This window comes from Sphaerodactylus townsendi, linkage group LG02, assembly GCF_021028975.2.
Source record: "Sphaerodactylus townsendi isolate TG3544 linkage group LG02, MPM_Stown_v2.3, whole genome shotgun sequence".
Lineage (NCBI taxonomy): Eukaryota > Metazoa > Chordata > Lepidosauria > Squamata > Sphaerodactylidae > Sphaerodactylus > Sphaerodactylus townsendi.
In genome coordinates this window covers 163,432,075-163,451,314 of record NC_059426.1, presented here as the reverse complement: position 1 = coordinate 163,451,314, position 19,240 = coordinate 163,432,075, and the positions used below count along the sequence as shown (strand labels likewise).

The 19,240-nt window shown below is 46.2% G+C and overlaps 1 protein-coding gene across 1 annotated transcript in view; it reads right to left on the bottom strand.

Annotated features, from left to right (window-relative positions):
* Nucleotides 1-1,893: 1,893 nt before the first annotated feature.
* TNFAIP2 (TNF alpha induced protein 2) overlaps nucleotides 1,894-19,240 on the bottom strand; it is a 29,151-nt gene continuing 11,804 nt past the window's right edge. The window contains exons 2-12 of the mRNA XM_048487125.1: nucleotides 18,253-18,599; nucleotides 16,390-17,017; nucleotides 14,365-14,479; nucleotides 12,853-12,975; nucleotides 11,967-12,067; nucleotides 11,764-11,862; nucleotides 10,001-10,127; nucleotides 8,598-8,720; nucleotides 6,673-6,828; nucleotides 5,656-5,777; nucleotides 1,894-3,392 (exon numbers count right to left, since the gene is read on the bottom strand). Of these exons, the coding sequence (XP_048343082.1) occupies nucleotides 3,251-3,392; nucleotides 5,656-5,777; nucleotides 6,673-6,828; nucleotides 8,598-8,720; nucleotides 10,001-10,127; nucleotides 11,764-11,862; nucleotides 11,967-12,067; nucleotides 12,853-12,975; nucleotides 14,365-14,479; nucleotides 16,390-17,017; nucleotides 18,253-18,457 (1,941 nt within the window). The 5' untranslated portion in view covers nucleotides 18,458-18,599 and the 3' untranslated portion in view covers nucleotides 1,894-3,250. The remainder of the gene's footprint in view (nucleotides 3,393-5,655; nucleotides 5,778-6,672; nucleotides 6,829-8,597; nucleotides 8,721-10,000; nucleotides 10,128-11,763; nucleotides 11,863-11,966; nucleotides 12,068-12,852; nucleotides 12,976-14,364; nucleotides 14,480-16,389; nucleotides 17,018-18,252; nucleotides 18,600-19,240) is intronic.

Genomic DNA, 19,240 nt, shown 5'->3' with positions numbered 1-19,240 from the left:
GGAAGGGAAATGTAAACAGGCTTCTGGTAGCCGGCCGAGAGGGGAAGGGACTCTCTGTCTGAGGCCCTCAAACACCAAAATTGACCCTGACCTCTGTTTCATGAATTTGTCTCATCCCTTCCAAACAGCCTCAATGAGGCTCTATTAGCAAGTTCTGAAGCTGAGGAATATAGAAGCATGAGTGTACTCGGCCCTAAGCAGCAGGCTGCTAAACTCGTATTAGGAAAATCTTCAAAAGGAGATTATCTTACAGAGATGCTGAAGGAAGAAAATAGGGCAGCTTCAATTTTTAAAAAGCTACGCACACGTAAAGCAAGAGTGCAGTTAGAAACCAGATCATCTCCTGACATTTTTAGTAGCACCTGAAACGTGAAATTTGCCTAAAAGATGACAGTGCTTGCCACATTGATATGTATTTGGCTATGGAGTAGCTGAGTTAGGGAAACAGAATTAAACAGAGAGCATAAAAGAGTAACATGAGTGAAGTATTCTCACTGTCCATCCTAAGCAAAAGCAAATGAACTCTATGGATTTCGAAGAGTCTCATTCTGTTCAGAATTGTCCTGTGATGTCTCAGTCCCATGAGCTGTTCAGACTAGGTCAGTTCTCACATATCTTTGTGCAGATGGCTTGTTTAAAAACTTTTTTTCATTTTTGCAGGTAATATATCCAGAACTCCAGTCAACAATAATTGCAAGAACTCAAGAGTTAATCTGAGGCTGTGCTGTCGAAATGGTTTGCTGCTATAATCCCAAAAGGCAGGATTACAAAATCCCCAATTTTGCGGAAATGATCATTTTGGATTCTTTCCATGGGAACAGAAATGTGAAATCCCCAGCTTTAGGGAATGTTTCTTTTGGAGCCTTTCCTTGAAAACAGGAGTGAGAAAACTCCCAAAGTTTTCATAAATGCTGATTTCCATTTTGGGTCTCTGTGTGTGAACTTCCATTAAATATCAATTAATCACAAGTGAAAAGCCATCCTGGAATTTCTGAGGATGAATTCTGGACATATGGCAAAATTATGAGGCAGGTGCCTGATCCAACCATTCATGATCAATAGAATATTTCTGTAGCCCCTTCTCATGCTACTGAAGGGCTTGTGTGTGTGCGTGAGTTGGGAAGTGCCTAGGCCAACAAACAGCTATCAAACATCCACCCCCACAACAAGCTTCCCTCCCTGTCGGGCATCTGTCTCTCTTCAGGGAGTGGCAGCTGTTGCACCAGCCATTGATGCAGGTGAGATGTTAGGAGCAAAAACTAAGAAGCCACACAGCCCAGAAAACCCACAACAGCCAGTCATAATGGATTATATCCCTCCATCCCCAAATTTCCCTCAAGTCCTATAGTAAACTTTGGAAATTGTCGGTAGGTTACCTCTGGCACTAGCCCACAGAGTTGAAATCAGGGTGTATTTGACAGTTTGCTAAAGCAATAGACCAGTGTCTCTTTCCATGAAGGGAAATGAAGATATGAATTCGTACTGTGAAAAAAGGCGGGAAAAAAGTGGCACTGTTTGAAATGGCTAAGATTCCTTCGAAGAGCCTTAGAGACCCCTCATAGACAGATTGAAATGCACTGTATGAAACGCCCAGCCCTGACTTGCTTTATTTGGAATTGAGTCAACAATGGATAACATCTGGGTTAGAATGGTAACTTGAAAGGGGCCATTTATTTATAGTTCATCTTTCTTTTAATAGTAGTGTTTCATGAGGGAGGAGAGTTTAAATTCCTTTCTTCAGTGTCTCACACTGTCTCTGGTAGAGGTTTAATGCCCCAGTAACGAATTTAAATAGCTCAAAAAGATAATCATGAATTAAAAGCTATGTTGTAATGGCATTCACAGTTGGCTGCATCAACTAGCAGAGTCTGAATAACCACACTCAAGCATATATTTGATAGAAAAGCGTTTTATTTATTTAAGCCACATCTCCCGGACAAATCCTCAAGAAGACTCACAATAATTTGAACTAGAAAACAGCAGTAAAAGTGGGTATAAAAACACTGACCTGCTCTGAAAAGCAGAAATTAGAGGATATGTACTAACTTAATTAATACCACATCTTCCTTTACTTCATTAATACCACATCTTTCTTTCCATTGGAGACTCAAAAGCGGCTTTTATTGTTCACCTCTCCTCCATTTCATCCTCACAAAGATAAGTTAGGCTTAGTGAGAGTGACTGGCCCAAAGTCACCCAGCAAGCTTCTGAGAAAGAGTTGGGATTCGAACCCAGATCCTAACCCAACAACCTAACCACTAGACTGGCATACAGAGATGTGTTCATATTTTGCAACTGTTCTAGAAAGAGACTGATGATATTATTAACAACTGCATTCTTCTCCTCCAAGCAGCTCAAGAAGGCCGATCCCACTGGTTCCCTCACAACAATCCTGTGAGGTAGGTTAGGGTGAGATGTTCAGAGTAGCTGGCCCAAGATCACCCAGCAAGTTCCACAGCAGGAGATATGAACCCAACGCACTAGGCCCTTCCACCATTGCCAGATCAGACCGCTGAGCAAAACTCTGGCCCCTTCCACACATGCAAAATAATGCGTTTTCAAACCACTTTCACAACTTTTGCAAGTGGATTTTGCTATTCTGCACAGCTTCAAAGAGCACTGAAAGCAGTTTGAAAGTGCATTATTCTGCATGTGCGGAATGAGCCTTTGTTTTCTTCTCACATTCACCAGAGTCAGACCATTCTACTTTTCATAGCTGCTTGTCTATAGTTTAGAAGGGCTTGTCTCCCAAGGACGAAGCCCCTGAACATTTCTGCTGGAAAATCTCAATAAGCACGTATCCAGAAATGCTATTCACTTGTCCCTCCAATATAAAGGAATCGCCCACCCCCACAAAGGAGAAACCTGATGCAAATACTGAATTTCTCCTAAAAGTGCTCTAACAAACTGTACAAAAATGAAAGCATCTTATCACATGGGATCCGTACTGCCTAGAGGAGAGATCTGTGTCCATTTCCTAGATGGGAAAACCGAGGCAGTAGAGGAAACGTTCCAGACCTGCCAGGAGGCTGATGGTTCTTCTCTTTCAGGCAATGAGCCACAAGGCCTCAGCCCCATCCCGGCTTTTTTCTGGGGGACATCGAAGGACAAACCGCTTCTGCCTCCCGAACTGGGGCGATTTCAAAGAACCCCCGAGAGTCGTGTTTGGAACTCAGTGCTTGTGCTGTTGCTGAAAGCAGGTCTCCCTGAATGGCAACGCTGCTCAGTAGGAAACTGGCATAGCCCAAGTCTAGGAAGGTTTGATGGCTGAGAACAGGGATGCGGGAGGGAACCTTGTGCTTAAATGGATGTCCAAGACACTCAGGATGCCTTTGGTGTCGCTGCTAGATAAGTTGCCCTTGAAGTACAAGATGGCCGACAAGTGCTTTTTGCTGCAACACAGAAAAATACCAAGTGTCAGAAACATGGGGAGGTGGAGGGGTGAGAAGAGGATAGAAAACAAATGGAAGACTGAAAACATTGCTGCGAATAAATTTCTCTGATTGCCGGTCAGGTGACGGGACGTCCCACACAGCAGGAATATGACTCTCAAGGAGTTTCTAGGTTGGTCTCATATAGATAGCAGCAGGGAGAGAGGCCAGGAAACAGAGACATTCTTCCAAAGGGGTGGCTCAGGGTTAGAGTGACTACTTGGCATGCAGAAGTTCTCCGGTTCAATTCCTGGCATCTCCAGCTGAAGGGGCCAGGTTAGTAGGCAATGTCAACAACCTCTGCCTGAAATTCTGGAGAGTCACTGCCAGTTTGAATAAACACTGACCAATGGTCCAATCGTACCAAATAATAAAACGCTAAGGGATGGGAATGTCCGACAACGAACATTCCACCAATAAGGGAGATGCTGGGGGACATTTCATCCCCCCTCCTGGGTTCCCCCCCCCAGAACCACCCCAGCTGATCTGTGGGCCAAACAATCCCTCCCCGGCTCCCCCTCCAGCAACCACCTCCCTGCCCAGCCTCTCCCCCGACCCCACAAAGACAAGGCGGACTGGTGGGGCAGCAGCACATGGCCACAAGCTGCTCTGCTGAGCCTGCCACCAGCCTTCCTATCTCTCTGCCTGCCCTCTCCCACCCACCAAAGACAAGCTGGGAAAGCCCAATCCCCTACCTGCCTTCACCCCCCACCCTATCTAGGCCCACTGTATTCCTTACCCTACAGCGGGTTTTACTGCTAATTCAGTATAAGGCAGCTTCATGTGTTCATGTGCTGAGAGCTACCATTTGGAAGCCCTATCAGAACTGCTAACCTGTGAGGACTTATTGCGATAAGGTTGGGAGTCCCCCCACCCACCCTCTGCATTGTGACAGCCCAGCCCTGTAAATCATTGCATCAACTGTTTTTGCAAAATGCTCCAGTCCAGTAAAGCTCTCTGCAGCTGCAAAGCTGAAACCCCGCTTGTTTCCCACATTCCCGGCTTGCCTCACTCAGTTGCGGGAGGAGATTAAAGGCCGATGCTTGAAACCAAGAAGCATGTTGCGTGCAGGCTGAGTCCGGACAGCAGACATGGGTGCGCGTAAGCAGTTCTACCTGGCTGTATGCTGTTGAGATTTCCAGGAAGGACAGCACCACCAAAGAGCAGTGAATCAAACAAGAAGGGTAGGGTTGCATTGGCCCTGGGCAGATGCGTAACGGCAGTGGGGACATCCGGGGGCAGCTTGTCCCGGGCACCACCATTGCCATCACGTGTAGGGGGCGGGAACGTGTCAGGGGCGGGGCGTGTCAGGGCGGGAGGGGGAAGAGCGGGGGTGGGAGGGGGCGCATGGGCAGCTCATGCCCCAGGCGTAGTTCTCCCTCCCTTTGTCACTGGCCCTGAGACCAGCGGCGAAGCTCCCAGGGGGCGGGGGGTGGGTGGTGCATGACGCACTGGGCGCATGAATTTGGGTCATGTGGGGGGATGCAAAATCCCCCGGCCCCTCCCCCTTTCCCCCTCCCCCCCACGGCGCGCCCCCCCCCACACACTTACTTTAGGAAACCGAGTAGGCTGCAGAACTGGCCTTCCTGTTCTGGTGGGAACTACACTTCCCAGGGGTCTCCTCGGAAATGTAGTTCCCACCAGAACAGGAAGGCCTGTTCTGCAGCCTGTTCAGTTTTCTAAAGTAAGTGTGTGTGGGGGCGCCGTGGGGGGGCGGGGCGGTGTGATTCCCCCCGCAGCGGCCCCCCCTGCGGTGCCCCCCCCCCACTTACTTTAGGAAACCGAGCAGGCTGGAGAACAGGCCTTCCTGTTCACCAGGGTGGGAACTGTTCCCACCAGAACAGGACATTCCAGTTCATAAAGTATAAAGATAAATTAAAGGAGCAAGCTGCCGCATGAGGCGAGGGGAGAAGCCAGAGTGCGCACCGGGTGCACTCTGGCCCAGCTACGCCTCTGCCTGGGACTGTGGCTTCTTTGCATGCAGAAGGTCCCTGGATCAATATAGGCTCAGAAAGTGGGTGATATGAACAACCTCAGCCCAAGAAGGAAGATCCTAGTGATCCTCTTTTATTCAGAGTAGACAAGAGGGACTTTGACAGACAAATAAGCAGGCTCAGTATAAAGAGGCTCTCTGTTCAGTGAGTGGCCAACGGGCACAACCATGCCGTTGTAGATATACCAATTTAGCACTGTCAAGCAGTGTTACCAAAAACATTTCCCCCACCTCATATCGGGATAGCTGCTGGCAAGTCCCCCAACTTCGATCATGATGGCGTTTGTATCTTGAAGCTTGATGATCTCAGCCAGGCTTGGGAGTACAGGATTCAGCCATGTGGCATTGGATCCCTGGCCAGGAAGAAAAGGAGAAAATCAATTAGTCCATCCAACAAGAAGATAATAAATACTCCCATCAGAATACACAAGGGATGAAGAAGAAGAAGAAGAAGAAGAGTTTGGATTTATATCCCCCCTTTCTCTCCTGCAGGAGACTCAAAGGGGCTTACAATCTTTTTGCCCTTCCCCCCTCACAACAAACACCCTGTGAGGTAGGTGGAGCTGAGAGAGCTCCAAGAAGCTGTGACTAGCCCAAGGTCACCCAGCTGGCGTGTGTGGGAGTGCACAGGCTAATCTGAATTCCCCAGATAAGCCTCCACAGCTCAGGCGGCAGGGCGGGGAATCAAACCCGGTTCCTCCAGATTAGATACATGAGCTCTTAACCTCCTACGCCACTGCTGCTCCTAAATGCTAGACTCAAAGTGGGGAAAGAAGCAGAATAGCCAAACTGAACTTCCTGTGCTGAAATTAGGATTTTAAAAGGGGGAAAGGTTTATTGAAATGCACACCTTTTCCCTTCAATTATTTATTTGATTGATTGATTTACACCCCACCCTTTTCTGGCAGCAGCTGGGCTCGGGCTGGCTCACAATAAGATAATTAACTATACATGGCAATCTATATAAAACATAGCAGCATATACAGTTGTAACTATTAAAATCTTAATAATTATCCTAGCTAAAAAGACTGTTTCCCTCTATGCTACATACATACATAAGTATAACAGACTGGTTTTTACTAATGAGCCCAGCACTAATGGTTTTTACTAATGAACCCAGCAAGCTTGAAGGGTTAAATTCCCTTTTCCCGTGCCATGAGACCCCAATCCGATCAGCCACTGGATCTACCTTTTACAGACTGACAACATTTTGCTTCTGAAAAGCACACGGTGAGCATCATGACTTACGTTTTCTGTGCAGAAAGTGTGCAAAAGTGAAGCATTTTTGTGGATTATCTTTGACAAGTTGTTTTGCTGTTCCGCAGTCTTCAAGCTGACTTTCTTTTTTACAAGCCTGGTAATGTATTCTTGGACCAAATGGAGATGGATTTTCCCCACGATGGCCTAAATAAAGGAAAGAAGGAAGTTTTTGGAGATTAGATGCAGGGGGGGAAAAAAGAAATCGGAGCTATAAAACTACCACGTCAAAGACTGTGCTAATTCTTCTGGCTACTTTTTCTGAAGCCTCAATGGTTTCTATGACCTCTGGACAGACACTCTAAACTCAGCACCTGGGATTCATCAGACGTTTATTAGGGTTTCCTGATGTAACAGATAGTTACTAGTTCAGGCCTGATTTACCTGCAGCTAAATCAGGTGGTACAACTAACTTCAGAATACAGAAAGGGTGTGCGTGCCATTTTTAAATGCAAATCTACAGTAAAATCTCACTGCAAGTTTTTTTTAAAGGACATAGGAGATTGAAGTTGTAATACGTTGCCTACTGTGCCAATTTTCAATTTGCTGAGTTTTCCTTTCATTATATAAACATTTAAATAAGAAGGCCTTCCCACACCTCTATCCTAAAAAGATATGTAAATTATTATTATTATTATTTATTATTTATTAAATTTATAGGCCGCTTCACCCCCGAAGGGCTCGAGTAAACCACCAGACCACGGCCATGCAGCCCAGAAAACCCACAATAGCCAGCTGATTCCAGCCGTGAAAGCCTTCGACAATACAACGAATACTCTGCTTATCAAATTTTAAGGTTATCACAAATGAGATGACGGGTGGGGAGTAACACAATGGAAATGACCCCTTTGCACCAAGAGTTCCTGCTTTTCCCCAGCGTGCGTGCCAGTCGCTTTATTAGCTCTGTAGATTATTTTAAGAACACAAAAGTAGGAAATACAAACAAACAGCTCTTCTCCTATGAGTTTACATAGGCTGTCTGGAGCGAACTCACAGCTCTTGTGATACGAAACAGAACTCCAATGGAATCTCATCTGGCCCCTGAACTCCTGAGACTGAACAGGTTGATAGCACAGATGGAAGGAAGAGATAATAGGTTGAGAGCACAGATGGAAGGAAGGGGTTCTGGTCATCTGGATCAAGGTTGATGCTGGGAGAAAAGCTGGGAAGTCTCAGCAGAAGATCTGGGCTACGTAGGCCCTAAACTGGGAACTTCAGTCCTGCAGGATCTACATTTTTGATAAGTAGAATTTCAGTGACAGAATCATAGAATTGTAGAGTTGGAAGAGACCCCAAGAACCATCAAGTCCTGCAGTACAGGAACACACAATCAAAGCACTCCTGACAGACGGCCATCCAGCCTCTGTTTAAAAAGTTCCATAGAAGGAGACTCCACCACACTCCACGGTAGTGCATTCCACTGTCAAACAGCCCTTACTGTCAGGAAGTTTTTGCAATGTTTAGGTGGAATCTCTTTTATTTCACCTTGAACTCCTTACTCCTGGTCCTAATCTCTGCAGCAGCAGAAAACAAGCTTGCTCCCTCCCCAACATGACATCCCTTCAAATCAATACTTTTTAGATTTCTAAATGACAGCCTGACTAAGCAGTTTTAAGTAATCCTGAGCATGAGCTCTGATTTAAGAACATCGGAATAACTTTGAGGCTTCAGACAAAAATCCTCCTGGTCTGGTGTTCGTGCAAAGACCTTAGAAAACGGCAAATTCTAGGTAAAACCATTAGGTTGGTGAATGGTCTGACAATGGATCAAAATAAACTTTCTGCCCACTCTTCCTTTATATGGTTGGGGCCCTTTTCCTGAATGTTCCCCATCAGCCACCAAACTGCCTGCTTTTTGGTGTTTCTTTTTCAGATGTCTCCTTCCCCCCACAGGTATCTTTCACAGGTATCATTTACCTTTTGAAAAGGCTCTTCAAGAGTCTGGAATGTTGACATGTGGCGGCTGGTGCAGGCGATGATTTTGTTCATAATTTCCGTGCAGGAGAACCACGTTTTCTGGTTGATCATTTTAAAAAGAGGCTGAAGGAAGTAAAGACAGAGAGATCTGCTCAGATTTCAGATCCAGGTGCCACATTCCTCCTCATTCCTTCCACTGAACATTGTTTATAATTTATGAGGGAGCCGAAAGACTTTCACAATCTAATCCTAAGAAGAGTTTGAATTTATACCCCCCCCACTTTCTCTCCTGTAAGGAGATTCAAAGGGGCTTACAATCTCTATCCCCCCCCACAACAAACACCCTGTGAGGTGGGTGGGGCTGAGAGAGCTCCAAAGAACTGTGACTACCCCAAGGTCACCCAGCTGGCGTGCGTTCGAGTGCACAGACTAATCTTGGTTCCCCAGATAAACTTCCACAGCTTAAGTGGCAGAGCGGGGAATCAAACCTGATCCCTCCAGATTAGAGTGCACCTGCTCTTAACCACTACACCACTGCTGTTAAGCAGAGTGGCACCCTTCTAAACCTTCAGTGGATTTCGATTTCTGCTTCAGATTGTACCCTCAAGCTGCTGTATAACAGACAGTCTGGCCTAGTGACTGAAGTGTCAGACTTGGAAGTGATGGAAATCGCCATCAAGACATAGACAACTTGCGTTGACCCTGTAAGCTTTTTTCAAGGCAAGAACCTAACAGAAGTGGTTTGCCATTGTCTGTCTCTGAGTAGCAACTCTGGATTTCCTTGGAGGTCTCCCCTCCATATCCTAACCAGGGGTGACACTGCTTAGCTCTTGAGAACTGATGAAATCGGGCCAGCTTGGGCCACGCACTGCGAATGCCCAGATTCAAATTCCCACCCAGCCATGAATTCAACTTTTTAACCTGTTGCCAACCAGTCCCCCTCAGCCTTCTCTACCTCAGCTCCATCATCAGGATGAAAACAGAACTAGTGTAAGGTGACCAGACGTCCCGCTTTTGGCGGGACAGTCCCGCATTACACCAATCTGTCCCGCGTGGTTTTGTACCTGTCCGCATTTTGCCTTCTGGGGCGCTCCCGGTTCCGCCCTGTCATGGGCAGGAAACAGGATAGCACCCCAGAAGGCAGTGCGGCAGCCTCCTGTGGCTGCAAGCGCACCCACCCATCCCGGTTTTAAAAGGTGACAATCTGGTCACCTTAAACTAGTGAGATCCATTACAGCCACCCTGAGCACCATAGAGGAAGAGCAGGATAAAGCCGTGACAGATTTTATGCTAATATTATGGGGGAAACCAGACCATTTCACTCGTCTGCCTCCTCTTCGACTTGCATGAGAGGAAGAGAAAACAAAAACCATGGAGGGGAGAGGAGAGGCGCGAATGCTCACCTGCAGTTCTTGAAACAAGCCTTGAAGAAGGACATCAAACCCTGCGTTTTGAATGTCGTTAAGTACAGTAAAAATCTGTTGGTTGGTATTATCTTGACCCGGTCTCATGCTTTCTTCAGCGTGGTTTCTGAAATGAGGAAACAGGAAAGAGGATATGAGCCGTTCCACATGTAACTGGAAAAACGTTGTCATAAGGCTGCTTCAGGAGATCTCTCAGTGTTTACAATAATCTCCTGACTGCAGAGATCGGTTCCTCTGGAGCATAGGTGTCAAACTCATGGCCCTCCAGATGTTATGGACTACAGTTCCCATCATCCCCTGCCAGCATCATGACCTCATACCCTGATGAGCACCTTCCCCCTCCCAAACCATGCCTTCCACAGACTTCACTTCCCAATCCCCCCAAAATTTCCAGTGGACTACAGTTCCCATAATCCCCTGCCAGCCATGACCTTATACCCTGATGAGAACCTTCCCCCTCCCAAACCATGCCTTCCACAGACTTCACTTCCCAATCCCCCAAAAATTTCCAACCCAGAGTTGACAACCCTATTTTAGTCCCCTATAATATGTGAGCAGAAAGAGGGGGCTGTAATACCTACAGCACTGTGTGGTTTGCTTCAAAAGACATTTTACCAAGGCTTTGATCATTTAGTATAGTGAATTAGTGAATGAACCTTGAGATTTCAGATGTGGCACCTGGGATGTGGAGCAATACTAGTGAATTTGTGCTGGAGGTGAGATATAGGCCGATTATACACTACTGCTCTGCCCTGCAGCGAGGGAATATTTTCTTGGTGGCAGAGATTTCTTTGCAGATGTGCTTTGTGTCATGGTGCTGCAGATCATGTCACAGTATTCCCTATTGCTATGGAAGTTGGACAGTGAAGGAAGCTGATGCATTTGAAAGGTGGAAGAGTGTTTGATGAATACCAGGGGCTGCTAAAAAGAGAAATCAGTGGGTTCTAGATCAAATCAAGCCGAAACTCTGCCTAGAAGATAAAATTACTAAACTGAGGCTATCATACTTTGGTCACATCATGAGAAAATGGGTTTTCCTGAAAGAGACAGTTATGCTAGGCAAAGTTGAAGGCAGCAGGAAAAGGGGAAGACCCAACATGAGATAGATTTACTCAAACAAGGAAGCCATGCCCCTCTGTTTTGCAACACCTGAGCAAAGCTGCTAACAGCAAAACTTTCAGAGGTCATTGGTTTATGGGGTGACTGTAAATCAGAAGTGACTAGGTAGCACTTAAAACACATAACACAATCAGAGTTGTGATTGTCTAAGACGGGTCTGCAACCTGCGGCTCTCCAGAAGTTCATGGACTACAATTCCCATCAGCCCCTGCCAGCATGCCCAATTGGCATGGGAATTGTAGTCCATGAACTTCTGGAGAGCCGCAGGTTGCAGATCCCTGGTCTAAGACAATATAGGACAAGAGTGCATAACTGTGCCCTTCCGGATGATCATGGACTACAATTCCTATCAACCCCTGCCAACAAGGCCAATCAGTAAGGCTGGCAGGGGTTGATGGGAATTGTAGTCCATGGACATCTGGAGGGCCACAGTTGAGTACCCCTGATATAGGAGAAGAATTCTGGGCATTTGATTGAACCAGTGTATGCAAATCACGATCTTTCAGGCTCAGCCTTCTGTTATTTATAAAAGTGGGCTAATGATTTGGGTCCATAAAGTGTTCAGAACATTGAAAGCACTATATCATTGCTAAGTGTTGGTCGAACTATTCATCTATCCTTACCGAAAACTCAGACAGTTGTTAATGTTCGCGATGACAGTCGCCTCGAAATATCGGTTCAGTCTGTTCTCCCGAGTGAAGCGTTCCAGCTCCTTCTTGTAGCTGCAGAGACACCAGAGCGGGAGAAAGAACAATCAAAACACTTGCCTGGGAAGAAGAGCTTGCAAAGAGATGCAACGTGTTTACCAAAGAGTTTGCTATCTCACTTTTGCAGGAAGGTCGAGAATTCCACCAGAAGCAGCGGTACGATTTGTTTGCCCAGGTCTGGTGTGATGTCTTTGGCGCGTTTTTGTCCTCCGTACACAGCCTAAAGTACAAAAGCATCATGTTGTGAACTCTTCAGTAATATCCTAGGATCTATCATTTGGCTAAACCAGACAAACTCATGGAAGATGGGGCTATCAATGGCTACTTGTCTTGACAGATATCTATTCCCTCCAACAGCACAGGCGGTATGCCTCCTTAAATCAATTGCTGGCGAGCACGGGAAGGAAGATGCTGTTGCAATTATCCTACTTGTGGGCTTCCTAGAGCCAGCTGGCTGGCCACTATGTGAGCAGAATTGCTGGATTTGATGGGCCTTCTGTCTGATCCAGCAGGGGTCTACTTATGTTAGGATTATTTATCTTTTGACCACAGTACCCTGTCACTGCTCCCTGGCTGCCCTACCTTGTGATCAGAACAGAATTCCTAGCCTTTTATGGGCTGCGTTCCCTCAGACAACATTGATTGTGACACTGCATTCCAAACATTACAGCCTCAGTGTTGGGCCTGTTCAGTCTTACCAGTCGCAACGAGACAAGCACAGGCCCCAGTTTCAATTCCTGACATCTCCAGTTAAAAGGATCTCAGTTGATGGGTATTGAGAGCCAGCATGGTACAGTGGTTAAAAGTGGTAGATTCTAATCTGGATTCTGATTGCAAACCTCAATTCTTGGCTGTGATTGGGTAACGTTACCAGAATCTGCAGGTATTAACACGGAACGATCCTGAATCCAGGCCTTTCAGTTCAATAGGTCCATACCCCAGATGCATCTTCCATTGACCTGGATTAACCACTGAAGTTAGACAGGTTAGATAACTGTTTATTACCTGGATGGCATCTATTCGCAGTTCACTGTGAAAATGACCATGCAGCTTCTCCGGTTCCCTGCCTTGCCTCCACCTTGTGACTTCCATTTCCAAGCATCTGGCCAGGCAGCCCTTAAGAAACTCCTTGAAAGGATAAAAAGGAAACACCAACAAAGAAATAAGCAGCTGGAGTCACAGGGCAATAGTCTGATGCCACCAGTCAGTTTAGAACACAGGTGTCAAATTTGCGGCCCTCCAGATGTTATGGACTTCAGTTCCCATAACCCCCTGCCAGCATCATGCTGGCAGGGGATTATGGGAACTGTAGTCCATAACATCTGGAGGGCCGTGAATTTGACACCTATGGTTTAGAAGCTTTCCTCCCCATCTATTAATTAACAAGGTAGAATGACCGGGGCTAGTTCAAAAGTGGCCGATGAAAACAGAGCCTGGATAAGACCTGTGAGGAAGGAACAGGCTATGGGCACTTTCGCACATGCAGAATAATGACTTTCGCACATGTGGAATAATGCACTTTCAATCCACTTTCAATGCACTTTGCAGCTGGATTTTACTGTGCAGAACAGCAAAATCCACTGGCAAAAAATTGTGAAAGTGCATTGAAAGTGCATTATTCTGCATGTGCGAAAGTGCTCTAAGTCTAGCCTGGCGAACAAGGGGACTGAGAGGCAATGTGAGAACACTCTTCAAACATCTGAAGGATCATCACGTGGAAGAGGACAAAGACTTGAGATTTGATCCACCAGAGGATTTTCATGCTTGCAAGGGATTTCCATCAATGGAGAATGACTTCCTTGCCTGTCCATCTCCTGCTACAGCCCCAAATGCCCCTCCAAAATGCCACTCTGGGGGATACAGGACCCCCAAAGAACAGAATGAGGTATCTGTCAAAGATCCAAAACTGGAAGGGTATCAGCAAAAGTCACCATCTGAACCATCCACAGTGGATCTAAGCCTTGTTCTCTGTTGCTCCAGAGCAAGGGTAGATATATTAGGGTTAAGTCTGAGCGTAGCAGATTTTGGCTGATGATTGGGAGAAAATTTCTACCAATAAGGGTGGTTTAACAATGGAACTAGTTTCTTGGGAAGGTCTAGTGGGACCCTTGGAGCTAAATATGCTTCTTAGCTCTTAAATTACAATCTTGTTCATTCAGATGTTTCAATCAAACTATTTTTGATTGATCAGAATTTCAGATAAATGGAAATGTCCTCTTTTGAAAGATAGTCAGGTGAGCCATGGGATGTAGTGGCGAGAGACCATGACAGGGGATACAGGAGTTTAGTTGCCCACCCGGTCATAAAGCATACTCGGGGCGACCTTGGGGCCAGTCCACTTCCTCTTAGATGTGCCTACTTCACAGGGCTGTTGTGAGGATAAAGTGGTAAAGAAAGCAAAAAGGTCCATAGATCCCTTAGAGAAAAAGTATGATAAAAATATAACAGATTAACAAGGAAAAAAATCAACGTGGGTGAACAGATTCTTCTTCACTGCAAGAATGATTCTCTGCTTACCGACTCATTAATGAGGTAAGTCTCCTCAAGATGCTTAATCTGTTTCAACACCAAAAGGCTTCCTAGGTTGGCTTCTTCCAGATCTTTCACTAGGACAGGATGGTTTTTTATTTCACTGAAATGAAGAAGAAAACCACACATCAGCCATTTCAGTTCAAAGGGCCCCATTTGCCCCAACTCTTATTCAGATATTCAAAGAAACCCAACGAAAAGCAGTTGTGAAAAGAGGTCAGAGAGTGCAAAAGAGTCCTTGAATGAAATATGACAACAGGGAATTTATAGCCAAAGTTTGTAAAAAAAATGTTTTTGGCTTGTTCACAGCCTTGAAGAGTTGACACTGACAAATTCCATAGTGGGAATTCAAGTATAGTGTTTCGTATGAGCTGGCAAAATCGCAGGAATAATTGGGAAGGGGTGTTCTGCAAAGAGCTGCAAGAAACTCCTATTAAGATATTAAGAGTTCAACCACTGGAGCACCAATGATAGAATTTTGTTTTATTTTGCTTTTTTAAAAAAACAACACAATTTTTAAAAAATCCTTCCCTAGCCTTGACCACCAAATCTCCAGTAATTTTCCAAGTGACTCTAGTGGGAACAGCAAGGGGAAGGAGCTCCCAGAATTCATTTCCTTTAAATAGCGGGAACATGAGGCCCTAAATGGGACTTCTATCAAGGCTTCCTCTCCATGCCTTTTTCCTGATGTGGAATAACCCCATAGTTATACAAGTATTTGCCCCAGTATGGCAAATAACACTCCTATGGAGTTATTTCAGCTCAGGAAACAACACGGGGAAAGGCTTACTAGGGTAATTCTGCTGGTCTTCAGTAGAACAGCTCGATTTGAGTTCAGTAGCCCTTGAGAGACCCATCTTAGAGATTTTAGGGGTATGAGCTTTTGAGAGTAAAAGATACCTTCATTAACCCTACATATATATGATGAAGGAAGTTTTGACTCTCAAAAGTTCATACCCACCCAAATGTTGTTGGTGCTACTGGAGGGAGTGAGACAGAAACCACTTCTGCCCCTTCTGCCCATGCAGAATAATGCACGTTCAATTCACTTTCACAACTGTTTGTGTAACCCCCATGCTCAGAATGGGTTGACCCAGAAAGGGGTGGAGACTCAAAGCAGCAAGAGGCTGCAGAGCTCATGTAGTTTGGAGGAGACAAGGCTACCAGACTCGGACCTTGATTTCTATAAGCCCTTAACACCTTGTTAAGGTAACTGCAATGTTGTTGGGAACTAGTGGGAAGGTAGTTGTTTATTTTTGCTATGTTGTAAATGTTGGAGTTTATTGTTTCAGGGTTTTTTTATGTTTGTAATGGGTGAGAGTTCTCCTGGAAACCTTCATCATGTTGAATCCTGTTCATCAAGCCCTTGGAGTCTTCAGGAGCCAACCCACTTGCAAAGAAGAATTGGACTTGGCAGTATCAGTAGACTGTAAATATAAGGACTTGAAAGTGCAACCTGAACAGGACCTTGGAGTGTGATGTTAAATGTTGATGTTACATGTTATATGTTAAGAAAGTTAACCATTTTGGTTTTTTAAAATTTGTTGTTGCAAACTAATTCCAAGTTTTGCCCCACAGAACCCACAGATAGAGGTTACATTTGCAAGTGGCTTTTGCTATTCCGCACAGTTGCAAAGTGGATTGAAAGTGCATTATTTTGCATGTGTGGAAGGGGCCTTTGGGTCTCTGATGAGAAGACAGGGGTACACAGGTTTTTTTGGCCATCAAGTCACCGCTGACTTATGGCGATCCCACAGGGTTTTCAAGGCAAGAGATGTCTGGAGGTAGTTTGCCATTGCCTTCCTCTGTGTCACTCCCCTGATGTTCCTTGAAGGTTTTCCATCCAAATACATGTCAGGATGGAGCCTGAGAGTATGTGACTGGCCCAAGATCACCCAGCAAATTTCCATGGCAGTGGGGGGATTCGAACCTGGATCTCCCATGGAAACCTGCTGGGTGATCTTGGGTCTTCCAAGTTCGAATCACTATAAATGGATCAATAAAAACACTTACTTTGGATAAATGTTCTGCACCCATGTGAGCAGGAGGGTATTGTCTCCACCGCTCAGTTCAAACTCAGCAATCGCCTCCAGCTGGGAGGAGAACAACTGGTAGTAGCACTCAGCGTAAACGCAGCACACTTGAAAATCCTTGGAGTAATGCGGCTTAATATGCTGCACCACCAAGATGAGATCGTCTTTCATGGTCTTCCCCATGTGCAGGAAGCTCTGAGCTGTTGCGGAGAGGCCGTCGACAACATCGAAAGAAGGCACTTGCATGCGCTCGGCAACAGACTCCTGGATTGTCTTCTTCCAAGCTTCCTTCCATTTTCTAGGCCGAGGACTCGAAGCTTTCCCCGATGCCTCTTCCAATGCAGCTCTTTCGTCCTCCTTCACTTGCTCCGTGATGGCTCTCACAGTGTTCTGAAGCAGCTCTGGATTCGTGGGTGCTATTCTGACAGAAGTCTTTATAACGGCGAGGGCTTGCTGTTTCAAAAGGTCATAAAGAGCTTCGATCTCACTCCGATCCACCCTGGTCCCTCCTTCGCTCTTCTCGTCGTACGACTCCTTCTCTATCACGAGGAGATGCTGACCAGCTTCAAATAACTTCTTCTCATGAATGAGCTCTCTGATTTGATCAGCTGGCAAACAGAATGAAAATATAGCCTTATAATAATCATTTAGCAACAAGAATACATGAAGCCAGTGGTGAAGCTACAAGGGGACGGGGGGGTGCACCGTGTACTGGGCGCATGCCTGGAAGGGCGCAGAAAATTGCCCCAGGCCCCTCCCACACACCCCGGCGCCCCCCCTTCCCACACTTACCTTAGTTCCTTTCCTTCTTCAGAACTTTTTCAGGCTGCAAAAGGCCTGTTCGCAGTAAAAGCAGCCTGAGGAACTACAGTTCCCAGGAGACCTTGGGGCTCAGAAGGTCTCCTGGGAAGTATAGTTCCCATCAGGTTGTTTTTACTGAGAACAGGCCTTTTGCAGCCTGAAAAAGTTCTCAAAAAGGAAACGAACTAAGGTAAGTGTGGGAAGGGGGGGAGGGGGGAAGGGAGCGCGGGAGGCAGAAAATATAGTATGTGCACCAGGCACAATTTGGCCCAGCTACGCCTCTGCATGAAGCTGCCTTTCACTGAATCAGACCACTGGTCCATCTAAGGCCCCTTCCGCACATGTAGAATAATGCACTTTCAGTCCACTTTCACAATTGTTTGCAAGTGGATTTTGCTATTCCGCACAGTAAAATCCAGCTGTAAAGTGCATTGAAAGTAGTTTGAAAGTGCATTATTCTGCGTGTGCGGAAGGGGCCTAAGTCAGTGTACTTAGACTGGCTGCAGCTCTCCAGGGTCTTAGGTAGAGGTCTGTTACCTAATCCTTGTAACTAGAGATATCGGGGCTTGAACCTGGGACCTTCTGCATGCCAAGCAGATGCTCTACCACTGAGCCATGACTCCTCTTCAATCACTCACCCAGACTATCTATTTTCTAGAAGGGAGACCATGCTGCTTTGCACAGTGTAACTGGTAGCCCCAACAAACAAACCTGTTTCCAATTCCAGGGACTTCCAGTGCATTGAATCCCATCTGAACCACTCTACAGGGCAAAACTAAACATTACAAGGAAACACAAGGCTACCACTGAAAATGGCAGCCTAGTGTCCCGCTCTCACTTTCCCTTTCATAGCGTTCACTACTGCTAATTAGTCCATATTACTGTGGTATTCAATGATGCAATAGCTTCAGGACATATGGTGAGTGCTTCTACTTATTACAGAGGAAAGGAAAGTCTACTTGGGGCTACCATTTTCAACGGGAGCCGTGAGTTAAGCATAATTTTTCTCCCCAGCAGGATATGCTGATGATTTAAGCCATACCTGTGATGGGCTTGCTTTCTTCCTGTTTCCTGTTCTTCTTGTGTTTTATTTTAGCTCTCCCAACAGCAAGGGGGTACAAGGCATCGATTATTTTGCCTCTAATTCCTCTATGCTTGTTTGGCTCGGGGCCCGGGGTGCCTTTCCCACTGACTTCTGAGGGAGAGCTTCCCAGCACAGGTTGTGAGCTTTGGTTGTGAGTCTTCATGGCGTCTTTGGGCTGAGCCTCTTCTGCTGAGGATTCAATTGACGTGGTGTCAGGTTCCGATTCCGACGACGTCGAGCGCTTTGTGGCTGTCTCCCTTTCTGTTCTGAGATCTTTATTGCTGGGACTCTTCTTGATAGGTGTGCTGGGGAAAAAGGGCATCGTTTTTATCACCGTCGGTCTCCCAGCCTGCAAATTACATTGAGAAGTTGTCAGGCTCTGGGACTCATGTTCAGAAAGCAAATAGCAAAAATAATCTATTAGCCAAATGTGATGCCGAGGAGGAAAGATCAGTCTGCTAAGGTTGCCTCAACTGGCTGGCAAAACAGAGTGTTTTCACACAGTGGCACAGCAGAGGCGTAGAAAGGGGGAAAAGCACCCAGTGCACTGGTGTGTCCTGTGTCGCTGCCCCGCCCCCTCCCCGGAACGCCCCTGCCTTGCCCTCAGAATGCCCTTGCCACACCCCCACGGGGGCACGTGCCCTGTGCGTCACATACCCCTTCCCCCTTGGAGCTACGCCTCTGTGGCACAGAGCCAATACCATGTAGTGGTTAAGAGTAGTGGATTCAAATCTGGAAACTAGGTTTGATTCCCCACTCTTCTACATGAGCAATGGGCTCTAATCTGGAGAACAGGGTTCAATTCCCTACTCTTCCACATGAAGAAGAAGAAGAGTTTGGATTTATATCCCACCCCTTTCTCTCCTGTAAGGAGACTCAAAGGGGCTTACAATCTCCTTGCCCTTCCCCCTCACAACAAACACCCTGTGAGGTGGGTGGGGCTGAG